The following is a 25,605-nucleotide window of genomic DNA, read 5'->3' on the forward strand; positions in this document are numbered from 1 at the left end:
GAAATAATCCGTGCTTTAACCATGTACTGAAACTTTTAAAGTGATATCAATTCAAGATATGTACACACATCCTACTTTTATGTGATTTCAATTTGTAATATGCAAGGAGACGAGACGAGATTTAGTCGGAAACGATCACTTCCTCATTTGTTTTGCTACCTTATCAATAAACACACCTTTAGCATTCAAAATGTGAAATATATGGAAATAATATATGATAACGATATGTGAAATTTTATGTGATGATGGCCAACAAAACCCGTGACACTTTTGTCCTCTTACCCAACCTTTAGTTAGAGTTGTAGTCTATATATTTTCTATACTTTTTTAATTTATAAATATAATATACAGATAAATTTATATATATCTTAACTAAATTTTTCAAGATTTTAAAGTTAACAAATTTTATATATGTTTATAGTAAATTTAAGATTTATAGATCTCGAACTGATAACCTTTAAAAAAACAAATTTAAAATCTCATTATTTAAATTATATATATTTTTTTAATTTATATATAACTTTTTTTGATGTGATGGTTGGTTTTTACTGTTATGATAGAGAAAAAAGTTGATAATTCGATGCTTTAACCATTTTACTTATATTTGGACGGATCCTCTTGTAAATATTTACTAAGCATAGCATGATGATTAAAATAATAGCTAATTTGATACATCAATTCAGCCTGAATTGCATCGTGTTTAAGTTAATTGAAAAAAAATTAATATATTAAAATTTAGTTATTTTAGGTGAGATTTGATGTCCAGTTAAACATGTCAATTTTAAGATTTTTTTTTTTAAAATAATTGATTGACTTAGTATGTTAACAAACAAATTGATTTAGTGATTTAGATTTTTTTGGGGTCAATATTCGAGCAAAGTGTAATGACTATAGATAAAATAAATCAGTTATTATTTTTTAATATATTATATTAAAAATATTATTTTCAAGAAATTTAATGGCAATCAATATATTAAAAATATTAAATAAATAAAATAAAAACAGTCACAACCCCACTATCATACGAGTTTTCATCCACACAAGTGTGCGTGAAAGCCCTTCCACCTATCTTTTGTAGCCGGCCCTCATGCATTGAAAAACATCGAAAATAGAGAGAGCTCAGCTTGTCACGCGCCTTGCTGGATAATTCAATTACATTTCGATTCATTTTAATTTCTAAAATAAATAAAATAATGTTTTAATTTTTTCTATTTTTTTTTTTTTATAATTAGGACAACCTTCCTCAACTAGGCCGATGCAATAATTTTGATTCCGACGACTATAATTGGAAACTCCAACCATCCTACAGGCTTGCCCCACAAATTGACAAAGGAAGCTGCCTAGAAATGGACTGGCATTAGCTAGGCTAACGGGGCCTTGCCAATGGCTTTCGTCATCAAGTAAAAGTTCTTCAACTTTTTTCTGTAGAATCAGATCAATATCATCACAGGTTAATTTTCATTCCAATCGAACAGAACAAAGTCAAGAAATCACCGTGTTAAAATATACACCCCCATAAAAATTATTTTACTTGGTGAACGTGTGGTCGTTGCAGAAGGGTCCATTACCCTTACAGATATAGACAATACTACAATCTTTTTTTTTAATTGTTCTTTGCATCTTACAATAATAATTTTCTTACTAAATTCAGCGTGAAGTAGTCACATAGCAGAAAAAATTAAAATAATATTATCAGATGAAATCAACATAAATCAATCTGGATATCAATTTCTCTTTTATATATATATATATATATATATATATATATATATATATATAAAGGATCGAATGAAATTAACTATTGGTATATAGAGGCGCTACATCATTAAATTACCTCTTATCATAGTAATATTTTTGCACGTGGAACACATAAAAATTACCTCTGCAGCTGGTTCACTTTACCATGCTTTTATGTTCAAAGGAAAGAAGAAACACGTGCTTTCACGCGGGTTATGTTTCCCAGTGGATGGGTACCGAGCAACTTGTGGTTCGCCGAGAAAACACCAAAAATCATATTTTTATCATGGTGCAATCTGTGCTGCCCTTTTTTTTCAACCTTTCAGATTTCCTCTTTTCAAATTTTCAACCTTTTTTTTGCCTCTGTTCAAATTTCAATAATAGATGATGACGAACCTTGAGTTGCTTTCTAATAAATTGGTCGGCTGTGTAGGACTTATGGATTAGCAAAAGGCTCATGAATTCATAGCTTGATTGGAAGATTATTTTTTAAATAATTTTTCATGCTGTTAAAATACATGTTAATAATATTTTTTTATTTTTTAAAAATTATTTTTAATAATAACCCATCAAAATAATTAAAAAACAATAAAATCATTTTAATTTAAAGCTAATAAAAAAATTAAAAAAAATTTAGCATTTAAGTTTTCAATATTTCTCGGAAGTCTTTGAATTTCAACCATGCATTGAAAACCCAGATTTTCTCCCGACACTCGGGGAAAATCTTATGCCCGTTGCTTTGTATTCCATGATATCCTAAGAATCGATTGCTTCTTCAACAGCTTATTAGAGAGGTTCATCCAGACCTGTGAAGTTCAAATATCACAGAACATCGAGTAGAGAGAGAGAGGAAGCAATCATTCATACCGAACTTCGTGTGAAATTCATTTTTTTTCGTTTGCAATTGTTTTTGCACCAAACCCATCGAATGATAGTGTTATGATTGCTTGAGCTGCTACAAGCAAACACAAGCAGAGGAGGATTAACTTGTTTTGATGCTAGAAACTAGATACCAAATCTTGTAAAGGATCAAAGGAGTCAATTTTGTCTGCAAAAGGAATTACAGAAAGACATCAACAGCAAACACTCAAGGCGAATCTTGAAGAAGGGAACACGACAAAGATTTTATGAGTAATCACCATAAATTCATGTAGCTTTTATCCGTCAGGATAATTTGTCTTTTGCATCTCAGGCTACAGTTGCTGTTAATTTACAACAGCTGTTAACTCGATAAGTAGCTGTGACTACCTGGTCTTAAACATTTCTTTATGGCAGCTTTGTGATTGTCTAGTGCATGTTTCCGCATCTTTTTAGCAGTATTATTCGCATGTCCTCAAGCTTTTGAAGTTTCTACTTTCTAGGCTTGCAGAACGATCCAGTTCACAACACATTGTATATAGCGAAAACCAGAACATGACTAGACAAGAAATTGAAGCATACTTTAATAAAAACATGTTTCCTGTCAAATCATTGTAGCCTCCACAATTTATACCCAGTCAACAATCCCAGAGTGCACCGGAGGAAACATTGTTGAATACAATAATCATGCATCCAAACAAATTATATTCATTGCAAAAATTAAAATTGCTTACTACAGCACAAGCGCTTGCTCTGAATCCTCAAAATGGCTAGAAGAACTCAGAAGCTCATTCTTCTGTTGGCCTTTGCCCCAAAACTGGAATATCTTCATAACGTTTCTGCAGTAAAATGAAACATATCAGGGGCATTCAAGGAATAAACCAAGCACATTCATGAAATTCAAGTTTACCACCAACTTAAATTAACCAACAGCATTTGAGTTTGGCTCTTCATAGATTCAAATGGAGAGCAACTAATTCATTAATTAAGAGCAGTTACAGCTCTGAGATTCTGAGACTCAAGTAGAGGAAGGTAAGCGACAACTGTCACTACTTAACTGAAGAAGGCCTAGCAGTATAGCCAGAAATCTTTTTAGTATAATCAGGAGATTTGGTCCAATTTTATAACCACAAAATCATACAATTCAGAGAAAAATATCAGCCAGTATTGCCGAAGCAGCTGGAACTTACAATTTCTCTAAAAATCTGTTGCATACATTTCAAGACTTGACAGGGGCATCATTTCCAAATTTCCAACACTTCCTAACTAATTCACAAGGAAATGAATGTGGCCTAGTTCTAACAGTAGGAAGCTCAAACCAAGAGTCAGCCACACCCCATCATAACTAACGACTGCAAGCGACACCTCCTTGGCTAAAGAAAGAAACATGAAATTCCGTATACATGTAGATATCTATGAAATGACTTGACATTCGATATTATCAAATAATAAGTAGATAGGACCAGTTGCTGTCACCAGACAGGTAAAGAAACAACTCCATTTGTGTAATGCATGCAAACTAAACAAATAGTTAAGCATGTTATAGCAGATGTAATACCCCAACATTGTTGTACTCCCATAGCTTACGAACACCATAATCCACAGCCTGCACGCATCAACAAAGACTAACCGGGATAAGATACCACATATTATTAAAAATAATTGCAAAATATAAGTCAGATTTCTGTAGTGATAAAGCATAATTGAACTACCATAGCATTCAGCAAGTTCAGCTAGGCATTCACATAGTTGAACTACCAAAGAAATTTTTTAAATGCATCAAAAAGTGCAATTCAAGTAGACTAGCCCCTTTCAGCTTCAAAACATGAAAAAGATTTCCCACTCCATCAGATTGCATAGAAAATATGTCTGTGTTTCTTAAACAAAATCTAATCCAATTATACATTTCTAGATTCATTTGCCATTGTCTCAATGTCATCATTTCCAGATCAAACCGTAGAAAAGTTCTCAAGCAAACAGAAGCTCATTTATATTCTCTATTGATCGGCTACTCCGAAAGATTTCAATAACACATCTATGCAAAATGTGAGCTCTACTTGGAAAGAGAAAAAAAAAGGTTTCCACTTTCTTCAACAATTTTTGGTTTCTAGATCATTGTTTCCTTTGATCACGAGAAACATAATTCTAATAATATTATTTATAGCTTGCTATTTTCAAGCTCTTACAAAAATTAATTCTTTTAAAAAATTGATTAAAATTCAAATGCTCGAATAAGTTAGGGCACTGTTTCCGAAGTCAGTCACTAATTCTACTAATTCTTCAATTTTAAACACAATAAAACATAAAACAATCCTACTAAAAATAAAATAAAAAATCCTTACCCTCTCACCGGCAAAAGCGCCGGCGATGACGAAGGTAACGTAGATGGAGTTACGGCGCATAATCAACTTGTAGATACCTTCGAACGCGCCTCCTCCACTTCTTCGTGGTGTTGAATCCATCTCTTTTACTTTTTCAAGATCTCTCTGCTCAATTTTAGGGTTTCCAGATCACAAATTTCCAATTTACTCAGCTAATACATAATTAAATAAAAAATATTGAAGAAGTGGAATAACAATTATTCATCACCTTTGATTCAATTCACTAAAGAAGCAACAAAAACTAAATCGCGAGACGGACAGAAAGTAAAACCCGAGTTCTCGACGGCTGCAACTAAGAAATTTGGAGGAGGACGAGGGGGTTAGGAGAATGATTAATCAACGCTAGGGGGGCTGCTCTACAGTTAGAATGATGTTGTTTCCAACATGGGCCGAAAGTTAATTAGAAAGGAATCCGGTTAATAGCTGGTCCAGTTAAGCCTATGAGATTGGCCCGAAACAGGTAACTAATGGGGATGAATAAAGGCCCAAATCCGACAAACCTGATAACAATGACAGCTGACACGCACTTTTTTTGGGGGGCAATTCTCTCTTGAAAAACCCTATCTCCTACCTCGCTGCAAGTTGCTTATAAAAACCCTTTAAACCCTTCCCCGTCTCCGCCTCCGCCTCCCTCACTCTCACAACTCCCACCACTAGAAACCTCAAAACCCTTTAAGCTCTATCATCTATCGTCAACCATGTCGTCCATGGAGTTCTGGGGTGAGCAGCTTCTTGCTCTTCTTGTTTTAGGAAACGGTTTTTTTTAATCTTTTTTTCTGTTTTTGATTCCAAATAGGACCATACCTTTTGTTGTGTTATGTTAGCGATTGTTTGGTCCTTTTCTTTCTGCGTTTCTCTATGCTGTTCAGAGCTGCCCTTTTGTTTCTCTGTAGGTTGTTTTATGAAATACACTGTGTGGGATTCGTTTTTATAAGGCGTGTTGGGTTTTTTCGTTTTTTGAGTTGAAGTTTTGATTTTTTTTTTTGGTTTTTATTTTGTTTCGTTTTTTTTTGTTCCTTTTAGTTTCGAGTGGTGTTTTTTTTTACACCGGTTTTATCATGTATTTATGTAAGGTATGTGTACATGCTGATAGAACGAAACAAAGGAATAAGGATGCCCTTTTATGGAGGAATTTGAAAATGAAGTGGAGAGATAATAGTACTGCTTACTTTTTATAACTAGTATTTATAGTATCACTTTGGTTCCTGCTATTTTCACTGTTCTTGTTTTCGGTTATGTGATTTATTTTGTGTTGAATTTTGTCTCTGATTTTTTTAATGGTGTGTTTTGATGAACAATGATAATTACTAGCCAAGTAATAGCATCTTATGCAAGCGGGGTTTTATTTTTCTGTGTGTTTTGTGGTGTGGTTGATGCTAGCTCTAGGATGTCTTGTTTCTATTACCTATTTCTTGTTGTGTAATGAGGTCTAGGATTAATATTATTTCCATTTACTAATGTTACATAACTCTCTTTATTTTACTAGGTGTTGAAGTCAAGGCTGGTGAGCCCCTTAAAGTGGAACCCAAAGACTTCTGCATGATCCATCTTTCTCAGGTTAGATTTATATTGATTGAAGTATTCAACTAGTGCTGAAATTAGTTTGACTATGGTTTTTTTGTCTGACAAGATGTTTGTATCGACTTTTGTTCCTCAGGCAGCCCTTGGCGAGTCAAAGAAAGGAAATGAATCTGTTCCTCTTTTTGTTAAATTCGATGAAAAGAAGCTTGTGTTGGGGACTCTTTCTCAGGAAAACATTCCTCAGCTGTCTTTTGATTTAGTTTTTGAGAAAGAGTTTGAGCTCTCTCACAACTGGAAAAATGGGAGTGTTTTCTTCTGTGGCTACCAAGTTATTCCTGATGATGATGCTTCTGGTGAGTCCCAACACATACTTACAATATGCCATTTTCTAACTTTATTTCGCAAATTTTGCTGAGTTTCTCAATGCATACAGATTTTTCTGGTGATGAAGAGGATTTTGAATTTGCGAAAGCTGATATTATGAAAGCTGCTACAGCTAAGGATAAAGCTGCCAAGCCTGAAAAACCAAAGGCTACACTTGTAGAGCCAAGCATAGATGATTCTGATGAGGATGATTCTGACGAGGATGATTCTGATGAGGATGGTGATACTGAAGAGGTATCTCCTTGTACCTAGATACTTTTTCCCATAACCAAGAAACTAACATTGACGTTGATAAGCCTTTTACCTAGATACATTAACCTAGTTACTTTTTCCCATAACCAAGAAACTAACATAGATAAGCCTTTTATCTTTAGATTGTAATCAGATCAGGGATGTATGTATAGCACAAAACAAAGACGTTGACTGGTATCATACACTAAAGTTTTACATATTTTAATTCTGGAAGGAATTCTTTGGCTGTTTAAATTTGATCAAGTAACCAAGTTTTTATGGAATACAATGATGTAATATGATATATTGTGTTTTTTCTTTTCTTTTTATTTTCCCTACATTCCGGCCTCTGAAATTGATCAATTTTTGTGCTGCAGGGTATGTCTCTTGATGAAGATTCAGATGATGAATCTGATAGTGAAGATGAAGAGACTCCTAAGAAGGTATCAATATTCTGTTGATTGTGATTTTGGAATTAAACGAGGTTGTTTCTTAGTGTGTTTTAAATTTATTTTATGCTTTGAAGGCTGAGACCAGCAAGAAGAGGGCTAATGATTCTGCAACAAAGACACCAGTGTCATCAAAGAAGGCAAAAACAGCTACTCCTCAAAAGACAGGTATTTTTTTAATATTCTTTTATGGTGATATAGAGTTTTATGTTTGCTTTAATGCTTTACTCTGAACTCTTAATTCCACAATTTTTCCTAAATGTGGCTATATTTTTCCATTAAATATTCCCTGATTATGTCCTTTGGGTAGTCTGATGTGTAAATCTCCTGTATCCCATGCACAGATTTATAACTATCAAGTATAGTCACCTTTTTTTTGTCGTGTCAGGTTCTCTTAAGTTTCTGAGATGACACACGTTTGTTTATCTGTTTTTTCCCTCTATCTGTTTTATTTTCTTTTTATTTGGACAATTATTTCTTGCTTCTATCAACTATCTGAAGTACATGCATTGTGTTTGATTTTCTTGATTCTAACTAGTTGTATTTCTTTGGCTTGATCAAGATGCTAAGAAGGCCGGGCAAGTTACTCCTCACCCTGCAAAGGGAAAAGCTGCAGCTAATGGCAACAGCTCCAAGTCCCCAAAATCTGCCGGCAATTTCTCTTGCAAATCCTGTGACAAGTATGTACATACGCAACATTCTAGAAAAAAAATTCCCGTCAGCTCCCTATCTCTTAGTGACTTGATTGGGTGACTGACTGCTTGTATTTCTTGCTCAGGGCATTTGTTACTGATGGTGCTCTGAAGTCTCACTCACAAGCCAAGCATGGTGCCAAGTGAAGCAACTACTAATTTTTAGACGATATCTCATTGAAAGAACCATGCTATAGGGTTTTAGTAGTTATATGAGAGTACCTCATTTTGCAATTTTGTTAGAAATCTACATTTGAACAAATATTTTTTATGCATTATGTTTTGAGTTAAATGAAACGGTTGTGATGTGTTTATTACCTTTACAAGCTTTCAATGTTTGAATTACTATATTATTTAGCATGGCTGAAAAATCATTTCAGGAATTCATGTTATTAGCTGCAAGTGGTTTAATCTTGGTCTAGAAATCATGATTGTCGAGGCCCTCATATTGGTGGAGCTTTGTTTAGAAGTTCATTGATAACTGGCTTTCAGGTTGGAAGTGTTACTCTTTAAAATTAAAATTTTAAACTTACTGGAATGGATCTCGTTTTTCCAAATCTTGCACAAACTACAAATGCCAAAATATCGAACATCTAACAACATGGTCAGAGCAGGTAAGTAGAGCGGCCCCAACAAGACCGATGAACGCAACGGCGACTCCTAACCTGCAACAAGACGTATCACTAGAAATGCTAAATGACCTTATGAACAATCAATCTGCTTCTGGATGATTTTGAACTGTAGTCTGACAGATCCTCTGACACGGCAGCCAACAACCTGTACACAAATTTCATGGTAAGCTGCAGTTAAAATAATTGTGTCTCGAAGAAGCAGGGATACCTGAACCTGCAAAACTAATTAAAATGTCGTGCCCTCTATTTATTTCTCAATAATAAAAAAAAAACACGAGTTTAAGAAGCAATACCCAATTTAGAACTGTGAAATTTGATGTTGCACTAGTCTGACGTGCTTTGGTCAGAGTCCCCAACTGTAATGCATGCAACACTAAAAACACGATGTTCGCTGAAAATGAACATCCTGACTGAGCAACTGGAATATGAAAATGATTAGAGTGGTTCTGTCACAGGGTTAAAATCCGTCAGGAGGCAGGCTAGCGAAGAGCATTGCTGGATAGTAGCTACGGGGTGGCAGCTTGCGTGACAGTAGCGAAAATTGACAGAGTGTGTGCGCGTTAGCACACAACAGTTAGCACAACAGTATGCTGACGAGAGTTGAGACTTGGACGAGGATGTCCAAGGCTTGATGAAACAGTGCTAGGATGACACGATGGAAAGGTGGGGAATTCGGCAGCACTGATGAGATCGGCAGTGTCGATGGAATTCGACAGCGTCGACAGAATCGGCAGCAGGGGTTGACGATAACTTGGACAACGGAAAGTCCAAGGCATGCGAGGCAGTTACGTTGGCAGCATGTGTGCTGGCAGTGGATAGTTGGCTTGTGGGAGAACATGCCAATGCAGTTGCAGCAATTCTAGGAGCAGTTATCGACAATTGCATCAGTTTCTTATATGGGGAAGAAAGTGGCCAGAACATGGGATAATGGGTGCTCCAGCTGTGCAGGAAGTTAGAGGCAGTTTATACTTGTAACTTCCATTATCTTGTAAATAGATAGGCTTTAAAATGTGTAGCATGCAGTAGAGTAGAGAGAACGGATTGGGCATAGGACACAAGATGGACTTTGTGTAATCCTATAGTTGAGTTAATGAAAAGGTTGGGACTTATTCTTGTAATTTGCTGTGTTGTTCTTTCTGTTCATATTCATTAGTGTTATTCCGCTTGCTTGTGATATTGAAAGAGTGTGGGGATCTCTTGGGTTTGTGGGACAAACTAGTCATAGGCAAAACAAGAGTAAATCGGTGAGGGAAAGGCCGAGTCCAGCGGGGTTAGACTGCCGCGCGAGGTCTGATTTCAAGAGCGAAAAATTGACCCCATGACAGGTTCCATTGTGCAATTTTAGCATGCCTCTCCTCACTACCTTCCCTAAATGGGCTTCGTTTACGCCTTCCCTGTCGTCCTCTCCAATGTCCAGGGCTTATACTCCTATATATGCCTCCTGCTCCGACTTCCATGATGGTCCTCCCGATCATCATATCTTCGACTAGAACCTCGCTCACTATGCGAACACTCTTCATGGCTACATGCCTATAGGGTCTTCATGCTGCATACCCCAAACAATTAACGTCTCAACTCCCTAAAATCAACGAAAATAAAAAAAAATAAAAACTAACACAAAACAATCCCATGCCACGAGAGAAGACTCAAACAGATAAATAAATAAATTACCTGCCAATTCCTTTTCTTGCAGTACCCACCACGATTACATACGGTCTCCTCATATTGCCTACAGGTGGCTTCACAGAAGTCTGTCACCGGGGAGAAGCCCGCAATGATCAGACGCCCTGCAGCCATCCACACTCAGATTTTTTATTTTTTTTTATATATATACACTAAACCCCTAGGCATTGCCATATAAAAAAAACTGAAAAATGGGCATAAAAAATCTGACCAGCATAAAGTCTCCATGTCAAATCCTGAAGTGCATTGGAAGCGCGCTCTTGCTCTCTAAACCGAACATAAACATTACCCACCTATGCAGACACATAAAATAAATATGGAATACTAATTGTAATTTCCAGACCAAGAAAATAAAATATAGTCCATATGCTCAGCAAGATTGTCACAGACATTCAAGCTCTCAATTTCTCAGTATTTGCTTTGCTCCTCATAAAGATCCTGTAATTAAATACAGTTGAGATTTTTTTAAATAAATTAATTACTTGAAACTCTAACTACAAAATAAATAAATAAATAAAATTAGAGTCATAATTACCTCGAAGTATTGCTGGATTTTGCGAGGATCGATAGGGTTACCCAGTGCATTAACGCCAGGAGTGATCATATCAGGACGCCGGTACATGTTTGATAAGAGAAGAGTACGGCTAATGCTTGGTTTGGTGTGGAGACGAGAGCATCGGTCACCGTGTCTACAAGCTCGGGTCTTGAAGTAAAACGGACAGTTCACCCTGTCTTTCTCTGTTCCAAATATCGACGCCAAGTGCTCCGCTATTGATTCGCCGGAAACTCTCTCTCCCTGTGCTTCCTCCGTACCGGATTCAGATATGCCACTTCTGTTTGCGTTCTCCTATTTCTCTGTCAAAGGAGAAATGTTGCTTCGTGAAGCGTTTTGGAACATTACATATATATGTTTATGAACCTTTGTTCAACGAGCTGGTTTGCCCGAGTGGTTAAGGGGGAAGACTTAAGATCTTCTGTGCATAAGCACGCGTGGGTTCGAACCCCACAGCCAGCAGTTAACTTTTTACTTAATTACCTGTATTTTCATTTTTTGAGTAAAATAAAACTATTGCGTCTGCCGGGAGTCGAACCCGGGTCTATTGCTTGGAAGGCAATTATCCTAACCGTTGGACTACAAACGCTCCTTGAATGTTTTGTGCTTAATGACTGTCTTGTAATGAGATCAGTATAAAAACGACAACGAAAACCATTCAACCACTCGCCGTTTTCTTTTAATAAAGAATCCGGCTCTTTAAAACCCAAGCTGCGGTTAAAAGAGTTAGGAGTGTGGTTTATTACTAATTCGAGGCCCAGGGGGTCAGACTTGGCATGATGTGAAGGCTTCTAAGTTCTATTCATCCAGCCCATATATCTTAACTAGTTGAACCAGATCTAACTGGAAGAGAGTCGTTTAGTTGATAGTTGCTTGCTGTGATTTGAGAACTTATTTCGAGAAAGGGTATGGGATGTTGAGTCCTCCTTGGTCCATCCTGAATTATTTTAGTCAAAACAGTGTAATTCTGTTATTTAAAAAATAATCTTAGAGTTTATTTAGATTTCATCAAGTCAATTGAATCATAAAAAAATTTAATTTAATTAAGTTTTATCAGGTTAATATGTTTTTCAATTCAGTTTAAATCTTTGTTTAAATGAGGTTTTAAATCGCAGGTTTGCTAATAAAACGACTAGGCGAGGTCATTTTAATAACTAGTGATTCTGTTCAAAAGAATAGAATTTTGAAAGAGTACAGAAATTCCTGGACAGATTAATCTTCTGCTGTGGCCATGTAATTGTGCATTTGAGCTGTTTGGTTACTACTTAGTCGTCATTTTCATGCAACTTTCTTTGTTTTATGTTCTCCATATCCATTTTATTTTCTAGACTACTTAGTCCATGAAATAACTAATTATGATGTGATTTCATATATTATACGATATCATTGTTTATGCACTTCATTAGTTGCTGGTTACCCTCACTGGTTTAAAAAGGCCTCATAAAATCACCAGTTGCCCTAAGGTTTCCTTTTCCACGAGGAGACAACTGCCATGCCAGGATTTGGGCAATCCCCCCAAAGCTTTTCGTTGTCGCTGTACAGATTGAAAACGGCACTTCATTAGGCAATTGGGGGGTGTTCATGTTTGCGTAGTGCCAGCAGAAGGGTAGCCCATACTTGTCTCAATCGATTTTTGGACTCTTCCCCTCAATAATTGGAAAGATAAATTAATCCAACTCAATAAAAATTGGCTGTTATTTTTCAGAAAAGACATCGTCGTCGCATTTATACTATCAGTCAGTCCACCATGTGTTCGTCTTTTTTCCCCTTTGGTGCTGGTAGGGACAGCTTCTCCGGTGTCATGATAACAGCAGTGTTAATGGCTCAGTTATTCAATTCACTGCTTGGCATCAGGCAGTCTTGCCTTACCACGACCATTATTAATGCACATGACTAATCTAGAAAACAGTCCGATTTATTGGATTTTAAAAAAAAAAAAAATACTAAAAGTGGACATGGATTTGGCTGAATTGATATAGTTTTTCTATCCAACTTAAAATTTTCCCTGAATCAAGTTTTACATCATGTTTTATTTTGTTTGAAATTAGACGTGTTTTGGGCATATTCTGTCCATATTGTTGATTTGCAGCAGACTAATTTTGCCCCCCTCCGTTTTACTGATTCAAGTGCAAAAGGGTTAGGCACAGATAAAATCGATGCTTTGAGCAGAAGAAACCGACATAGAGCTTCTACGAAGTCTTAATCATTTGACGGGTTATTCCTTAAAACAAAATTAGCCTTGCAAATGACAAAGGGCCACGCAAACAAATAATGGAAATGTTAGCTAGAGATTAACGAATGGCTCCAGATTGGATGGATTTTGGGACATAATTCATGTCTCATGGGAAAAATGATTGCAACAAAGTAAGGCACGAAAAGCATTCTCAAGTATAGTTATAAAACCTTAAACGATGTTGCTAAATTGACCCACCAACCCATCACTCGGATCTTGAACGAGTCATATCCAAACCAAATCTTATAATTATATTTCTTGAAATAATAATAATAATAATAATAATAATAATCTACCTTCTATCGCCAAAATCAGTGAAGGACCCAGCAAAACAAGTGAATTGACCCTGTCTTGGAATCATCTTCGCATTTACATTTTGTATGTTCATGTTTTATATTGGCAGTGAGAAGATTTAATACATTGTTGGAGTTGGGTTTTTCTCCCTATCTATTGGGTTCTCCAACAATGGAGCTCTATTTACTTCGTCCTGCATCATCAAAACGAGAAAATAATGGGCCTTGTATGCAGTACGTATTAGATATGGACCTTTACGAATTTTTCTGGTACTTCAGTTCAGTCCCTGTGTGGGGCTACATAATTGGAGAGGGACCTCTCCTGTCTTGTAAGAACTCCCCACAGCCTAGGATCATTCACCGCCACCGACAACTGGACTTAAACGTTGAAGCAATTTGGATAAAAAAAGAAGCAGCAAGATAGGTGGTGGATAAACAAGAAAATGATTTCTCATACATACAGTTACATATGGATCTATAAAGAACTGACCCCATGTAGCAGAAAATGGGGGGACTAAGGTCTCCCACGTTAAGGGCAGCAAGAGCAAGGGAACCCGATGCATCAATGCTGGAATTGACAGGTCACGTTGTCATTGGAGAGATGGTAAGACTAAGGGAGTGCTAATTCCAAAAGGGCTTAGCACAGAAAGGCAACCAAGTGAGATGACATTTCAACTTACTGGTTTATAATATCTTAAATCTTTGGATGTTTATGTGATTGATTGGAGGACACATGTGAGAGTTGTTTTCAGATCCTTAACAACGTTAGTATAATAAGTTGTTTTGATTTGATTGAAGAATGACCGTAGAATTTAGACAAATTGTCTTAATTTATTATAACTTGTTACAATGGTGAAAGATCCATGTTGGCTAATGCTATAAATTTTGAGAGGGCACAGAGCATGTGCCAAGTAGAGGAAATCTCGCTGAGATTGGAACACTCATGCAGTCTAGCATGCTTTGATTCCTTCTTCTTTTTAAAAAAAAGATGAATTAGATTATGCATACTCTCCGAGGTGAACATTCAAATTAATCTCTAAAACTCAGCAATTAAAATGGTTCTTTGGAAACTAATCCTATCATAGAAAAGACTACAGCTTTGAGTCGTTTCCTTGCCATTTCGAGAGCTGATGCACCTTCGGGGCAATCATCCATTCCCTGGTTACCCCATGGCTTGATCTCCTTGAATGTACAGCTGTCATACAGAGATTTAAGCCATTGCTTCAAAACTCTTCGTTGTTATTCTAACAATTGAAAGGGGCACCTCGTTAGCCCATTAGGGGACCTTGCATGCCTTGGGTGTTAATGTTTGATGAGTGGCAACATGAGGGCAGACACCACTTGTCTCTATCAAATATCGGATTCTTTCGCACAATAATTGGAAAGAAAGATAACCCAATAAAGATTGGCTGTTATTTATAAAAAAAGGTGGCTCACACACATCATATACACCACGTCCCTTGTGTTCTGTTTTCGTGTGTGGGTATTTCTTTTCCCTTTGGTTTTGGTGGTAGGGACAAGTTCTGCAATGTTATGATAGGAGGAGTTTTAATGGCACCGTCGCTCAATTCAGTGGTTGGCACTAGTTGCTCTTGCCTCACCATGACCATTTATTGATTTACAAGAATCGGTCATACACTGTCAAATAATTGTGAGAATGTAGCAGACGAGGCATTACTCTCATTAGTCTAAACACACCATGATCTTTCTTTAATGAACAAGGTTTAGTATTTTCCATTCAATATAGGGCAAAAAACGGGGGCAGAATATAGCTTATTATGAGGCACTAACCTAGTTGTAAAAGGCTTAAGATTTAGGGTTCTCAGAGTTGAGTTCTCCTGTATATTTAATTACTTTCACCCCAAGATCATAAAAGAACATAAAGAAAAGAGTGATGTGGGGATGGGAGTGATGATCTGAGCACATTGTTTTCTCACTAAAAGGCTATCAAAACAGCTTGCTTTGGAAGTTTCCATAATCAATGACCAAGAGTTGTAGTTTTCTAAGATGGTGATTATCATTACTCTTATAATTCATTTTTATATTGTTTGCAGTTAGGGTTATTAAATTATAAATCTCTGGTTTCTGATCAGAATGGAGCTGTTAAATGGTGTTTATTACAACTGCAGGCTATTATTGCGCTCCCCATCCTTCCATTGATTCAAGTGCAAAAAGCTTGAGCACAGATAATATTGACACTTCTAGTAGAAGAAAGAAAGCAACATGAAGCATCTTTCAAGTCTAATCATTGAAAGGTGTTTCCTTGAAACAAAATTAACCTTGTAAATGACGAAAGGGTAACACAGCAAAACAATTGCACATAAAAGCAAGTGGTAAAAAACATGGATCTAGATTGGATGGATTGTGAGAGATAATTCTTGTCACAGGGAACAGATGTCTGGCACCAGGCATGAAAAGCATCCATAAGGAAGTCCCAGGCTATTGTCTACCATCTACAGGAAAACAAAGAACATTAATGGATCGCCAGGCACTTGGATTTACAGGACTCCTAAAATGTGCTTAGGCCAGCACGTGAATATCCATACAATTATTGCAAGAATAGTGCGTGATGCATGCGTACAACATGACTAAGATGGTTCTTGGATTGCGGGTATATTGTTTTTTATCGTGTTTCTTACTTAAAACTATATTAAAATAATATGTTTTTATTTTTTTAAAAATTATTTTTGATATTAAAACATTAAAACGATATGAAAATACTAAAACAAATAATTTAAAGCAATAAATAAATAAATATTTTTCAAAAAATCGTTTTTGAAATATATAAAAAAATCAATTCCAGTTCTTCACGCTGATGACAGAGTACAGTGTAGCATCACAAGTTGCTAAACATGTCCTCATAATCACGTCAGGTTGATCCACCGACATGTGAGTTAACCTGACCAATTTCATAACTCGGGTTCTAAACCTGGGTTTATAACTAATGTCTGTTGAAAGCAAAATCAAAGTCTTTCTTCTTGTAATGGAAACCTCACCGACAATTTTATTAATTTTTTAATAATAATTAGAGCCTGGGACTCGTTAACATTCTTGCAAACAGTCTCCATCAAAAGACTGCTGGTTCTGTTTTGTTGTTGGAGCCCATGTTCTGTTCTCAACCTTCAGGCCTCAATAGCAAAATATTAAGTGAAAATGTAATTAGACAGAGGAAGGAGACAATAAATTAACTTGGACAACAAATACACCATTTCATTGCTTCAACTTATTCTCTTAAACTAAGCAGAAGGAACAATGGGGAAAAGGAACAAAATCTCACAATTACAAGCAATCTATTTAATTGAAATAACAATGCTGTTGCCTAATGCTGACTCTGCTGCTTCTTTCTCCTTGAATCTGTATGGTGTGTTTCCACAGTAACAGCATCTCTTTTTGGTATTTTTCTACTTCCACTAGAATGATTCACACTAAGTCTTCTGAAGGCATTTGGCTATGACTTTTGTGCCAATCATGTCGACTGAACCATTTTGTTTTCCTTGAATGGGCTGAAATGGCAGGAATTGCAATCAAATGTTGCTCACGGATCCCCCACTTAATTATATATTGTGTTGTGGAGGAGAAAAAATAAAAACACAAATGGCAGCATCACATGCACAAAGAGGGTTTTGCTGTTTTTGTGCGTCACTCTGGCTGCTGCTGCTGCTGCTAAGAGCTATTAAATAATGGTACCAACGTATCCAATTCCAGTGATGAAGAAGGTGAGTGTTTGGAGCCAAAGGTATATGAAGTAGTTGTTCTTTCCATTAACAAAGTCATAGCATCCACACAAGAAAAGGAATGCTGAAAATCCCAGTTCCAATGTGTTGAGTCTGTTAAGAATCAAAAAAACAAAAGGCATGTTAAAAGAATAAAAACATACGCTATTGCTACATACACCAAGCTTGGATCATCATTACTGATGACAACATATATATATATATATATATATATATAGAGAGAGAGAGAGAGAGAGGTCCACTGCAAAATTATTGAATAATCTAGAGTTGATAGTGTAGGCCCTTGATCTCAATTAACTGAATCCAACATAAAATAATAACAATGCAAATATTCTCAACTACTACAACAAAGAAGGCAAAAAAACAAGCGAGAACGTATTTTAGGATGGTGGGATTTGGTCATCTCGCTAAATAATATTTCTATATGATATTTAGATTTTGTTAGTTTGGTGTTTGCCAACCATTCATAGACCGACAAATCCCTTGACTGTGAATAAAAAAGCTATGGCGAGCACAACTAGGACAAACTTACAATTTATGAAGGTATTGTGATTATGATCCGTGACAGGTAAAACATTTTGTGCCAATAGAATTAAAAGTAAAGGATTATTACCTGTCCGTAAATTTGAATCGGAATTTTCTGGGTGCTTTGGGGTTTGATTTCTTAGCCTCTGCTGCTTTCTGGAGTGTGTTTCCTAGTTTTTCAGTGACAACCCACTCATTGGCTCGCCCTGCTTCAAGCAGACCGATGAACGTTGCCTTAGTCCGGTGCAAAGACATAACGTTTTCGAAAAGGATCCAGTAAAACAACAAGTGAATTGACCTGCGCGTTCAATTTATTAGTAATTTCTTGATTCTTGGAAGAAAACTTCAAATCTGTGAGTAAAATTTTGAAAAAATGGCCATACCTTGGAGTTCCTACTGAATTTAGAATGGTAATGACAGAAGGAATGTAAACAGCTCCCCAGATCGGAACCTTGACTTCAGGGACCAAAATAGTTAACGGAAGTACAACGCAGTAGAAGGAGAAGGTCACCATGTGAGCTATGATCTTGCGAACGAAGAAAAAGCTGTAGATCACATAGACCTTTTTCCAGAACCTAACTTTCTGAAATATGCAAACAATAAATTTAATTAGGAGCATAGCACAAAATATTAACTTTAATTTGAAACTAATCCTAATTAACAACAAAAGATGAAGAATAAAAAGATCGAAACCTTATTTCTAACAATCTCCATAACCATTTTCCTGAACAGATTAGCAGGACCGCAGGACCACCTGTGCTGCTGGAACCGGAAAGCTTTGAATGTACTCGGAAGCTCACTTTTTACCTGCCAAGAAAACCAGCCGTTAATTAAAAAATAAAATCACTAACCTGAGATGAATTGTTCTAAAACCAGTATTATGAACGCACTTAAGGATAGTTAATAACTTACTTGGAGGTCACCAAGGTAGAGAAATTTCCAGCCCCTGAGACTCGCTCGGACTGCAAGATCCATGTCCTCCACTGTAGTTCTGTCCTTCCACCCACCGGCCTCATTAATGGCCGCAATTCTCCATACCCCGGCAGTCCCTGTATTGGCATTCATCGTCACTTTAAAAATCTTTTCATTGGTCACATCACAAAATACATTAGATGTTATAAATTTTATGCAACATTTTCACCTTTGTTTAATTCTTATTATTTTACCTCCGTCAAGTTTCTAAATTCAGGAAACACTTTCCATCATTATTATAAGTTGCTCTCACTCTCACAACTAACTCAAATCACGGGTCAATTCAAATTAATTATTTTGTTTAAAATATTTTTAAAAATTCTTAGAATTAATCATTTTAAGTATCACCAAAATGGAAATAAGGCGGATTAAATTTTAATAATTACCATTGAAGCCAAAGAATGCATGAGTAGCCGACCCAACTTCTTGCTCCACAGTAAAATGATAATCCAAAGACATTTCTTGCATTCTTGTCAACAAGCACTCATCTGCATTCACTGCAAAAATTTCACCACCCCCAAAAGTAAAATCATTAGTATCATCATTAATCATTAAACATGTAATTAAATTAATGAATTATTAAACATTAAATTAATGAATTAGACTAGCCGTTTACTTCTTTGTCTTCACATGAGTAATGTCAGAGGCTATCCACAGTAACGGTCTTTGATTTATTTATTCTTTTTAGCAGTAGTAGAAAAATTATATTCTTTTTTTATTCATTTACCGTAAAATACAAAAAAATGCAGGTGTCGGCAATTTAAGAGAGGGTCCCACCCCATCTACGAACTCACTTCGAAAGAGTAAAACGCACGTGACCAGATAATGGATTAGCTGCCGCTAGAAGAACAGAAGGTTAAGTGATACTGTAAATGACAAATTTGCCCCCACAGCAGGGGCTGTCCATGTGATCCGTGCAACGTGGGGCGTTCATGTAAGAACACCAAAACGACCACTTTTGTTTCCTTGTATCTAAAATTTTCGATTTTCAGGAAGAAATTTTCTTAATTTCAGCAACTTCAATTTGAAAAGGAAGACACTGGTGCTTTGTTTTTAGAGAGCTATTATTATTAATTGATTGATTAATAACATAATTTGGAAACAAAATTAAAGATGGGAAAGACTCGCTGAACCCGTTAGAATTTTTCTTTTCTTTTTTGTTTATGTGGGTTCCATGGCAGCGTGATAGACGGTCAGTAGACCCCCAAGTGTAAAAATCAAGGCGGCCAATTGAGTCAGGGGACAGTGGTCCCCATCCCGTGATTGCTGGGTGAACCCACATCATCACCCTCATGCAGGATTAGCAGAAGCACTACTCTCCTATCATAAAAGGACTAAACTATAACACATAAAGACCACCGACACTCGCAGTAAGAGAATAAATAATCAACTGACTTTAATTAACTGGCTTAATTAGGGTTTTGGTGTGTTTATTTTTTAAAAGTTTTTGCTGTTTTTAGCGAGCTTACCAAATCTCCAGCGACCTTGAACGAGGGCAATGTCAGGATTGTGGATCAAGAAAGGAATGGCACGCCGGAGGTAGTCAGGCTCCGGCTGGAAATCAGCATCAAAGATGCAAACATATTCGCAGTGTTTAACATAGCTTCTCTTGAGGCCTTCTTTTAAAGCACCAGCTTTGTAGCCCGTTCTGTTCTCCCTGATTTGGTACCTTATGTTTATGCCTTTGCTCGCCCATCTTTGACACTCTAGCTCCACCATTTGCTGCATTGATGACAGCACGTGACTCATTGACCAAAAAAATAGTTTAATTTAAGTACATGAGCAAAACCCAGATCAGAAATTCAACAGTACGCCTCGGTGTTGATAAATTTGGACTAAAATTAGCCAATTTGGAGCCTACACCGATTTGCTAAGCTTAACAAAAATGATTTATAAGACACGATTGTGATCAAAACCAATCAACAACAAAAGAGGCGTCTAGGAATTATAAAAGATTTACATTGGGGGCAGATTAAAGTGATTTTTGTTGTTTTTGACTACCTTGATGGCAGGGTCAGTTGAATCATCCAGGACTTGGATCACAAGACGATCTGCTGGCCAGGAAAGATTAGAGGCTGCACCAATGGATAGCTTGTAAACCTGTCCAAAACACACAATAATTATATGACGAAAAGCAAGAAAAGCTATAAACTTCGAAGACTTTTCTCTTAATCCCAGGAATAAAGTATGAAGAAGAAAACAAACTGGCTGAAAGTAAAGTAAACAGAGGACACGGAGAAGGAGCTAGAGACCTCTCTTTCGTTGAACATTGGGATTTGAACAAGAACAACAGGGAAGTTAAGATTGCCAGATTCCAAATCATCTTGCATGGGCTCCCATTTGTAACGCTTGTCTGGTTTCTTCCAAAAGAGCTTAACAAGGATTATGACAATACCCATGTAAACTCTCTCCATGAAGAGCATGAGTGACATGGCTAAGCAAATGTAAACCCCAAGTGTCAACAAAGGAACTATCAATGGTGCTTTGAGTAGCTCCCAGATGAGTGTTAGCTGACCTGCAATGTCAGAACTTGATACCTGAAACTGAAATGATTCAGGTATCATGACTTTCGGTGAAACTTCAGCCATCTCTCTGTCTCTCTCTATCCCAAAAGAGCAGAGAAAAACAGAGGAAAAATAGGGGATATGCTAAATTGGCAGAAAGAACAATCAAGACGAGTACAAAAAAGAAACAGTAAATTTGTTACTTGTATGGGTTTTTTGGATTCTCAGCAATGTGGTAGAAGTAAAGGTTGTATATATATTTGGAACAGAGCTATGATTACAAGGAAAACTTGGTTAAATGCTATAAAACCCCAGTTCAAGTATTCCTGTTTCTTCTCTCTCTCTCTCTCTCTCTCTCTCCCCCCCTAAAAGGAAAGAACAACAAACCTTTACTTTTCACTCTTTCAATGCTTCTCCTCTCTCACAATCTGTGCCATCCAATGCTTCTGTTTCTTTTGATCTAATGAAGCAGGGGCAGAACAGAGGTGAGGCAGAGCTGGGAGAGAGGGAGAAGGAGAAGGGGTTTTGTGAGAGGGAGAGAGAAAGGTGGTCATTTTATAGTCAATTTTGGTACTATTTGGAAGTAAATTTACTTCTTGCCCTAGCAAGAAGTATTATATGCCCAGAAAACGATTTATAAACTTAACCGTTCCAATTATAAAGTGTGAGTAGAGTCTTAATTACAGCACTCAGATACCCTGCATGGAATTTTATGGAAAGGATATGTTTGTCACTTTCAAGGATGAGAATTGTTTGTATTACTAAAATAGCCTCACCAATATTTATTTATTTATTTATTTATTGGGGATTCGGAGATCCAGAGGAGAAATGGAGTAGTTCTCCCTAATTCCATAATAATAATAAAAATACATTAATTATGACTCAAACCTTTTTTATTTTAAAAAAAAATACCGGATGCATAATCGTTAGATACAGGAGTAAAAGATGATAAATCTCCGCTATTTATAGATTTTTTTTATCAAATAAAGAGAAAACAGAACATTAAAAATAAAAAACAATGAATTGAAGTGCTGTGGTTGACTTTTGTGACCAATTAGTGATGCATTACAAATTTACAATATAGGGGTAAACAAGTGAAAGTAGAAGAGCTTTCACCGTTTTAGGTTCACATCATGGTTATGTTATTAACTGCCCGTACCTGAAAGTATAAAAGTACACACGTGAGAAGGGTCAAAACTCGAGCCAATGATGTATTAATCCAGTAAAAAAAAAAACTAAACTAAACTCAATGCTGGGTTCAAGTCCCAAGTTGAAGTACTTCCATCCAAATAATTCTAATATATATTACGTTTTGTGTCATAAAATATATAAAAATAAATATATCTAAGTAAATCATTATATATTTAAGATTTTAATTAAAATAACTCAAGGTAGTAGCGCACAGTACTTTGACATGATTATATCAAAATAATTTAAAAACATTTTAAAAATTACAACATCAAAACAAACACTCAGGTAACGCTTCGATGCTGGCAAATTTTAGAAAGAAAGAGCTATTGCAGCTTCCCCTTTAATTTTTGTGGTCCAAGTTTTGGCTCGCACGCCATTCTTAGCCTGCTCGTATGCAATTCCTAGCTTCACGAGTGAGAAAAATTAATTAATGGTCCACTCATCATCTGGTCTGGAAAAAAAATACTTGAGATATGATTCATTTTTAGGTGTCAAAAAGTATACAAGCTTACTTAGGAGACAAAGCACAGGCTTGAATTTCAAGTAAGGAATGAGGAAAAATGGCGTGTTGCAAAAGGGTTTTCATTTAATGTCCAATTAATAGATTTTATATTTTAAAAATCACCGTGGTAAGAATCTATATATATATATATATATATATATATATATATATATATATATATATATGACAATCCCATGTTCAAGTCTTAATTCTCATAATCAACGGGGGTGGGAAAGGGATTTTTTTTCCAGCTAAATAGATAGTTACTAACATTAATCACTCCGCACATGATGGCACTCCGCAAGGGTTTGTAGTGCTGCGGTCGTAGTCTAAAATTGACCGCAGGCGGCCACTGCCTCTGCCTTGGTGGTTGAGGGGTCATCTTCCTGGTGAGTTTTAGTTTTTTTTGTTCCCTTTTTTGCAATGATAAGTCAGTCCATGCAATTAAACTAGTAAAAACTGTTCAGAAGACGAAGTTTTTGCATGGTCAAGAGTGGATAAAAATGATGTCAAAGAAGAGATTAATAAATGAGATTGGGATTAACTAATGGCCTTTTTTTCTTGTTGTATGTGAATTCAAGTGTGTTTTTATTGAGATTTTTCAATTTAAGCCTTCGTTTCTTATTTTTATTTTAAAATTGTTTGCATTTGGCATGCATGTCTGAAAATATCATATTTCACTTTATTTTTTGAACTTTAACTTATTTTGAGATTTAATCTAATAGTTTTGTATTTTGACATCCCCTACTCAAGCAATCCTAGTTCTTAGAACAGGCATATCGAATCTAATCTTCAGGAAAAACAAGTCCTGCTTTCATCTAAATTTGGCCTTTTCATTTCCTTGTAAGCATTGTTTCTGCCATGGTCCCTCTATTTTTCATGTTGATCATTTAGCTCCTTTATTGAAATCCTGGGCACACCATCACCCAAAAATGAAATTAAGAGCTGGGAATGTAGGGGTTGACGGGCATGAAAAATTTTAGTAAGGTAGTTGAATTAATAAATTTAAAATCTCAAAGGACCGTATGTGTAAATATAGCGGTTAAACCGCGGGTGCGTGCAAATTTTTTCGGTACAAACTACAAACTGTGTGCGCGCCACTGAGCGAAGGTGTTTAAGGCAGGGACACCCTTGCCATTTAATGATATTTCCAGGGACCCATATGACCTTTGACAACCTCCCAGTGATGTTAGCACCGACAAACTTAAGCATGAATTAAAGATCAATGACTGTTGCAGCGATGAGCATTATGAACTTGTTTGGGAATGTCAGTGTTTTTTTAAATTTTAAATTTTGTTTGTTTAAAATTTAATTATTTTTTTATGATTTTATATTGTTTTGATGAGTTATGTTAAAAATAATTTTTTAAAAATAAAAAATTTTATTTTAATATATTTCTAAAAAAAATACTTTAAACTATAATTACTATCATAATTTTAAGTATATTCTAAATCCAATCGCTAAAAATTAATTAGGTAAATTGTGAATTTGGTGTTTGATATAAGCACGCATGCCTAATGCTTGTAGACCAGCATGTATTTTTTTTTAAGATATATTATTTTAAAATAAATCTAAATAAATTTAAATATTTAAGGATGGATTTGGCCAATCCGCGGACGTGGAAATGATAAGTATGATTATTGCTAGAATGCCGAAATATTCAAATACCCCACCCCAAACTATTAAGAATAAAATCTTCGCAACACTTAAGAAAATGGGAAAAAGAGATAAATGGATTGAAATTATTTTCATTGATTTGATTGTTAAACAAATAGATTGTAACATATGTTCTGATTGTATAGATTTGCTTTTCCTGTAGCAACAAGAGAGCATGTATAAAGCCTAGAGCCTCGTGTCAGATCACAAGCCGCTGCCAATGGAAGGTGCTTTTGCCTTCCCGCAGCCTCTTCCTGAATTTTTCTTCTTCTTCTTCCAATCTCTTTTAATACAAAAGTTGCGGTAATTAAAAGAAGTCCCACACACACTAGATAAAAACTAGAGAAGCCATTCTTTTCGATTTTCTTTTTCTTTTTTTATCAACGCAATTTCGTACGTTGCTGAGACAGTAGTGTAATATAGCCGGCCCGTGCATCCACGTGTTAATTAGCAATAAAAATACTGATTTTGCTAATAAATTAACAATTCCAATTTGTAATCACGTGATGATGTTGACCATCATGCCCAAGAATTAAGGGTTTTGGAAATTATTTGGCTAAATCCCTGCCTACAATAATTATCTTAACTAACAGGACAGTCACAGAGATGCCAACAAATCTAGATACACGGGTCATTTGCCCGTCATTGAGTCAAATTAAATCCAGGGATATATATATATATATATATATATATATATATATATATATATATATATATATATATATATTTTTCCTTGTAAGTTTAGAATTTAATACATTCACCAAATGGTGTTGCGAGGATTCAAAATTTACTCATTGATGGAGTACTAAAAATTCAAGTAACCTAGAAATAAGGCTTGTGGGCTGGATAGTTGATTAATTAATTGATTCTAGTA

At 35.9% G+C, this 25,605-nt stretch overlaps 3 protein-coding genes, 1 long non-coding RNA gene and 2 other non-coding genes across 10 annotated transcripts; 2 read left to right on the forward strand and 4 right to left on the reverse strand.

Moving 5' to 3' along the window:
• Positions 1-3,155: 3,155 nt before the first annotated feature.
• Positions 3,156-5,344, reverse strand: LOC118045519 (cytochrome b-c1 complex subunit 9, mitochondrial). Its single transcript, XM_035054182.2, has 4 exons — positions 5,185-5,344; positions 4,938-5,081; positions 4,154-4,201; positions 3,156-3,434 (listed from the first exon to the last, which is right to left on the reverse strand). Exons 2-4 carry the CDS (start codon positions 5,055-5,057, stop codon positions 3,384-3,386), a joined length of 219 nt encoding a protein of 72 aa, XP_034910073.1. The 5' UTR covers positions 5,058-5,081; positions 5,185-5,344; the 3' UTR covers positions 3,156-3,383.
• Positions 5,345-5,520: 176 nt separating this feature from the next.
• On the forward strand, positions 5,521-8,572 carry LOC118045518 (histone deacetylase HDT1). Its single transcript, XM_035054181.2, has 8 exons — positions 5,521-5,696; positions 6,463-6,533; positions 6,634-6,850; positions 6,931-7,115; positions 7,490-7,555; positions 7,639-7,729; positions 8,124-8,241; positions 8,340-8,572. Exons 1-8 carry the CDS (start codon positions 5,675-5,677, stop codon positions 8,398-8,400), a joined length of 831 nt encoding a protein of 276 aa, XP_034910072.1. The 5' UTR covers positions 5,521-5,674; the 3' UTR covers positions 8,401-8,572.
• Positions 8,573-8,753: 181 nt separating this feature from the next.
• Positions 8,754-11,415, reverse strand: LOC118045520 (uncharacterized). Of its 5 annotated transcripts, XR_012170757.1 has the most exons (5): positions 11,104-11,415; positions 10,780-11,006; positions 10,557-10,672; positions 10,249-10,431; positions 8,754-9,030 (listed from the first exon to the last, which is right to left on the reverse strand). It is a non-coding gene; the product is annotated as an uncharacterized lncRNA (long non-coding RNA). The 5 variants fall into 5 exon arrangements; XR_012170755.1 differs by lacking the exon at positions 8,754-9,030 and having other exon boundaries at positions 9,557-10,464; positions 10,586-10,672; XR_004687007.2 differs by lacking the exon at positions 8,754-9,030 and having other exon boundaries at positions 9,557-10,431.
• Positions 11,416-11,500: 85 nt separating this feature from the next.
• On the forward strand, positions 11,501-11,583 carry TRNAL-UAA (transfer RNA leucine (anticodon UAA)). The gene has a single exon. It is a non-coding gene; the product is annotated as a tRNA-Leu (tRNA).
• A 55-nt stretch (positions 11,584-11,638) lies between these two features.
• TRNAG-UCC (transfer RNA glycine (anticodon UCC)) lies at positions 11,639-11,710 on the reverse strand. The gene has a single exon. It is a non-coding gene; the product is annotated as a tRNA-Gly (tRNA).
• A 5,121-nt stretch (positions 11,711-16,831) lies between these two features.
• On the reverse strand, positions 16,832-21,913 carry LOC118045521 (glucomannan 4-beta-mannosyltransferase 2). Its single transcript, XM_035054183.2, has 9 exons — positions 21,131-21,913; positions 20,880-20,978; positions 20,348-20,600; positions 19,265-19,375; positions 18,819-18,955; positions 18,600-18,713; positions 18,290-18,489; positions 17,995-18,204; positions 16,832-17,474 (listed from the first exon to the last, which is right to left on the reverse strand). Exons 1-9 carry the CDS (start codon positions 21,464-21,466, stop codon positions 17,321-17,323), a joined length of 1,614 nt encoding a protein of 537 aa, XP_034910074.1. The 5' UTR covers positions 21,467-21,913; the 3' UTR covers positions 16,832-17,320.
• Between the last annotated feature and the right edge of the window lie 3,692 nt (positions 21,914-25,605).

Source organism: Populus alba, chromosome 9 (genome assembly GCF_005239225.2).
Source record: "Populus alba chromosome 9, ASM523922v2, whole genome shotgun sequence".
Lineage (NCBI taxonomy): Eukaryota > Viridiplantae > Streptophyta > Magnoliopsida > Malpighiales > Salicaceae > Populus > Populus alba.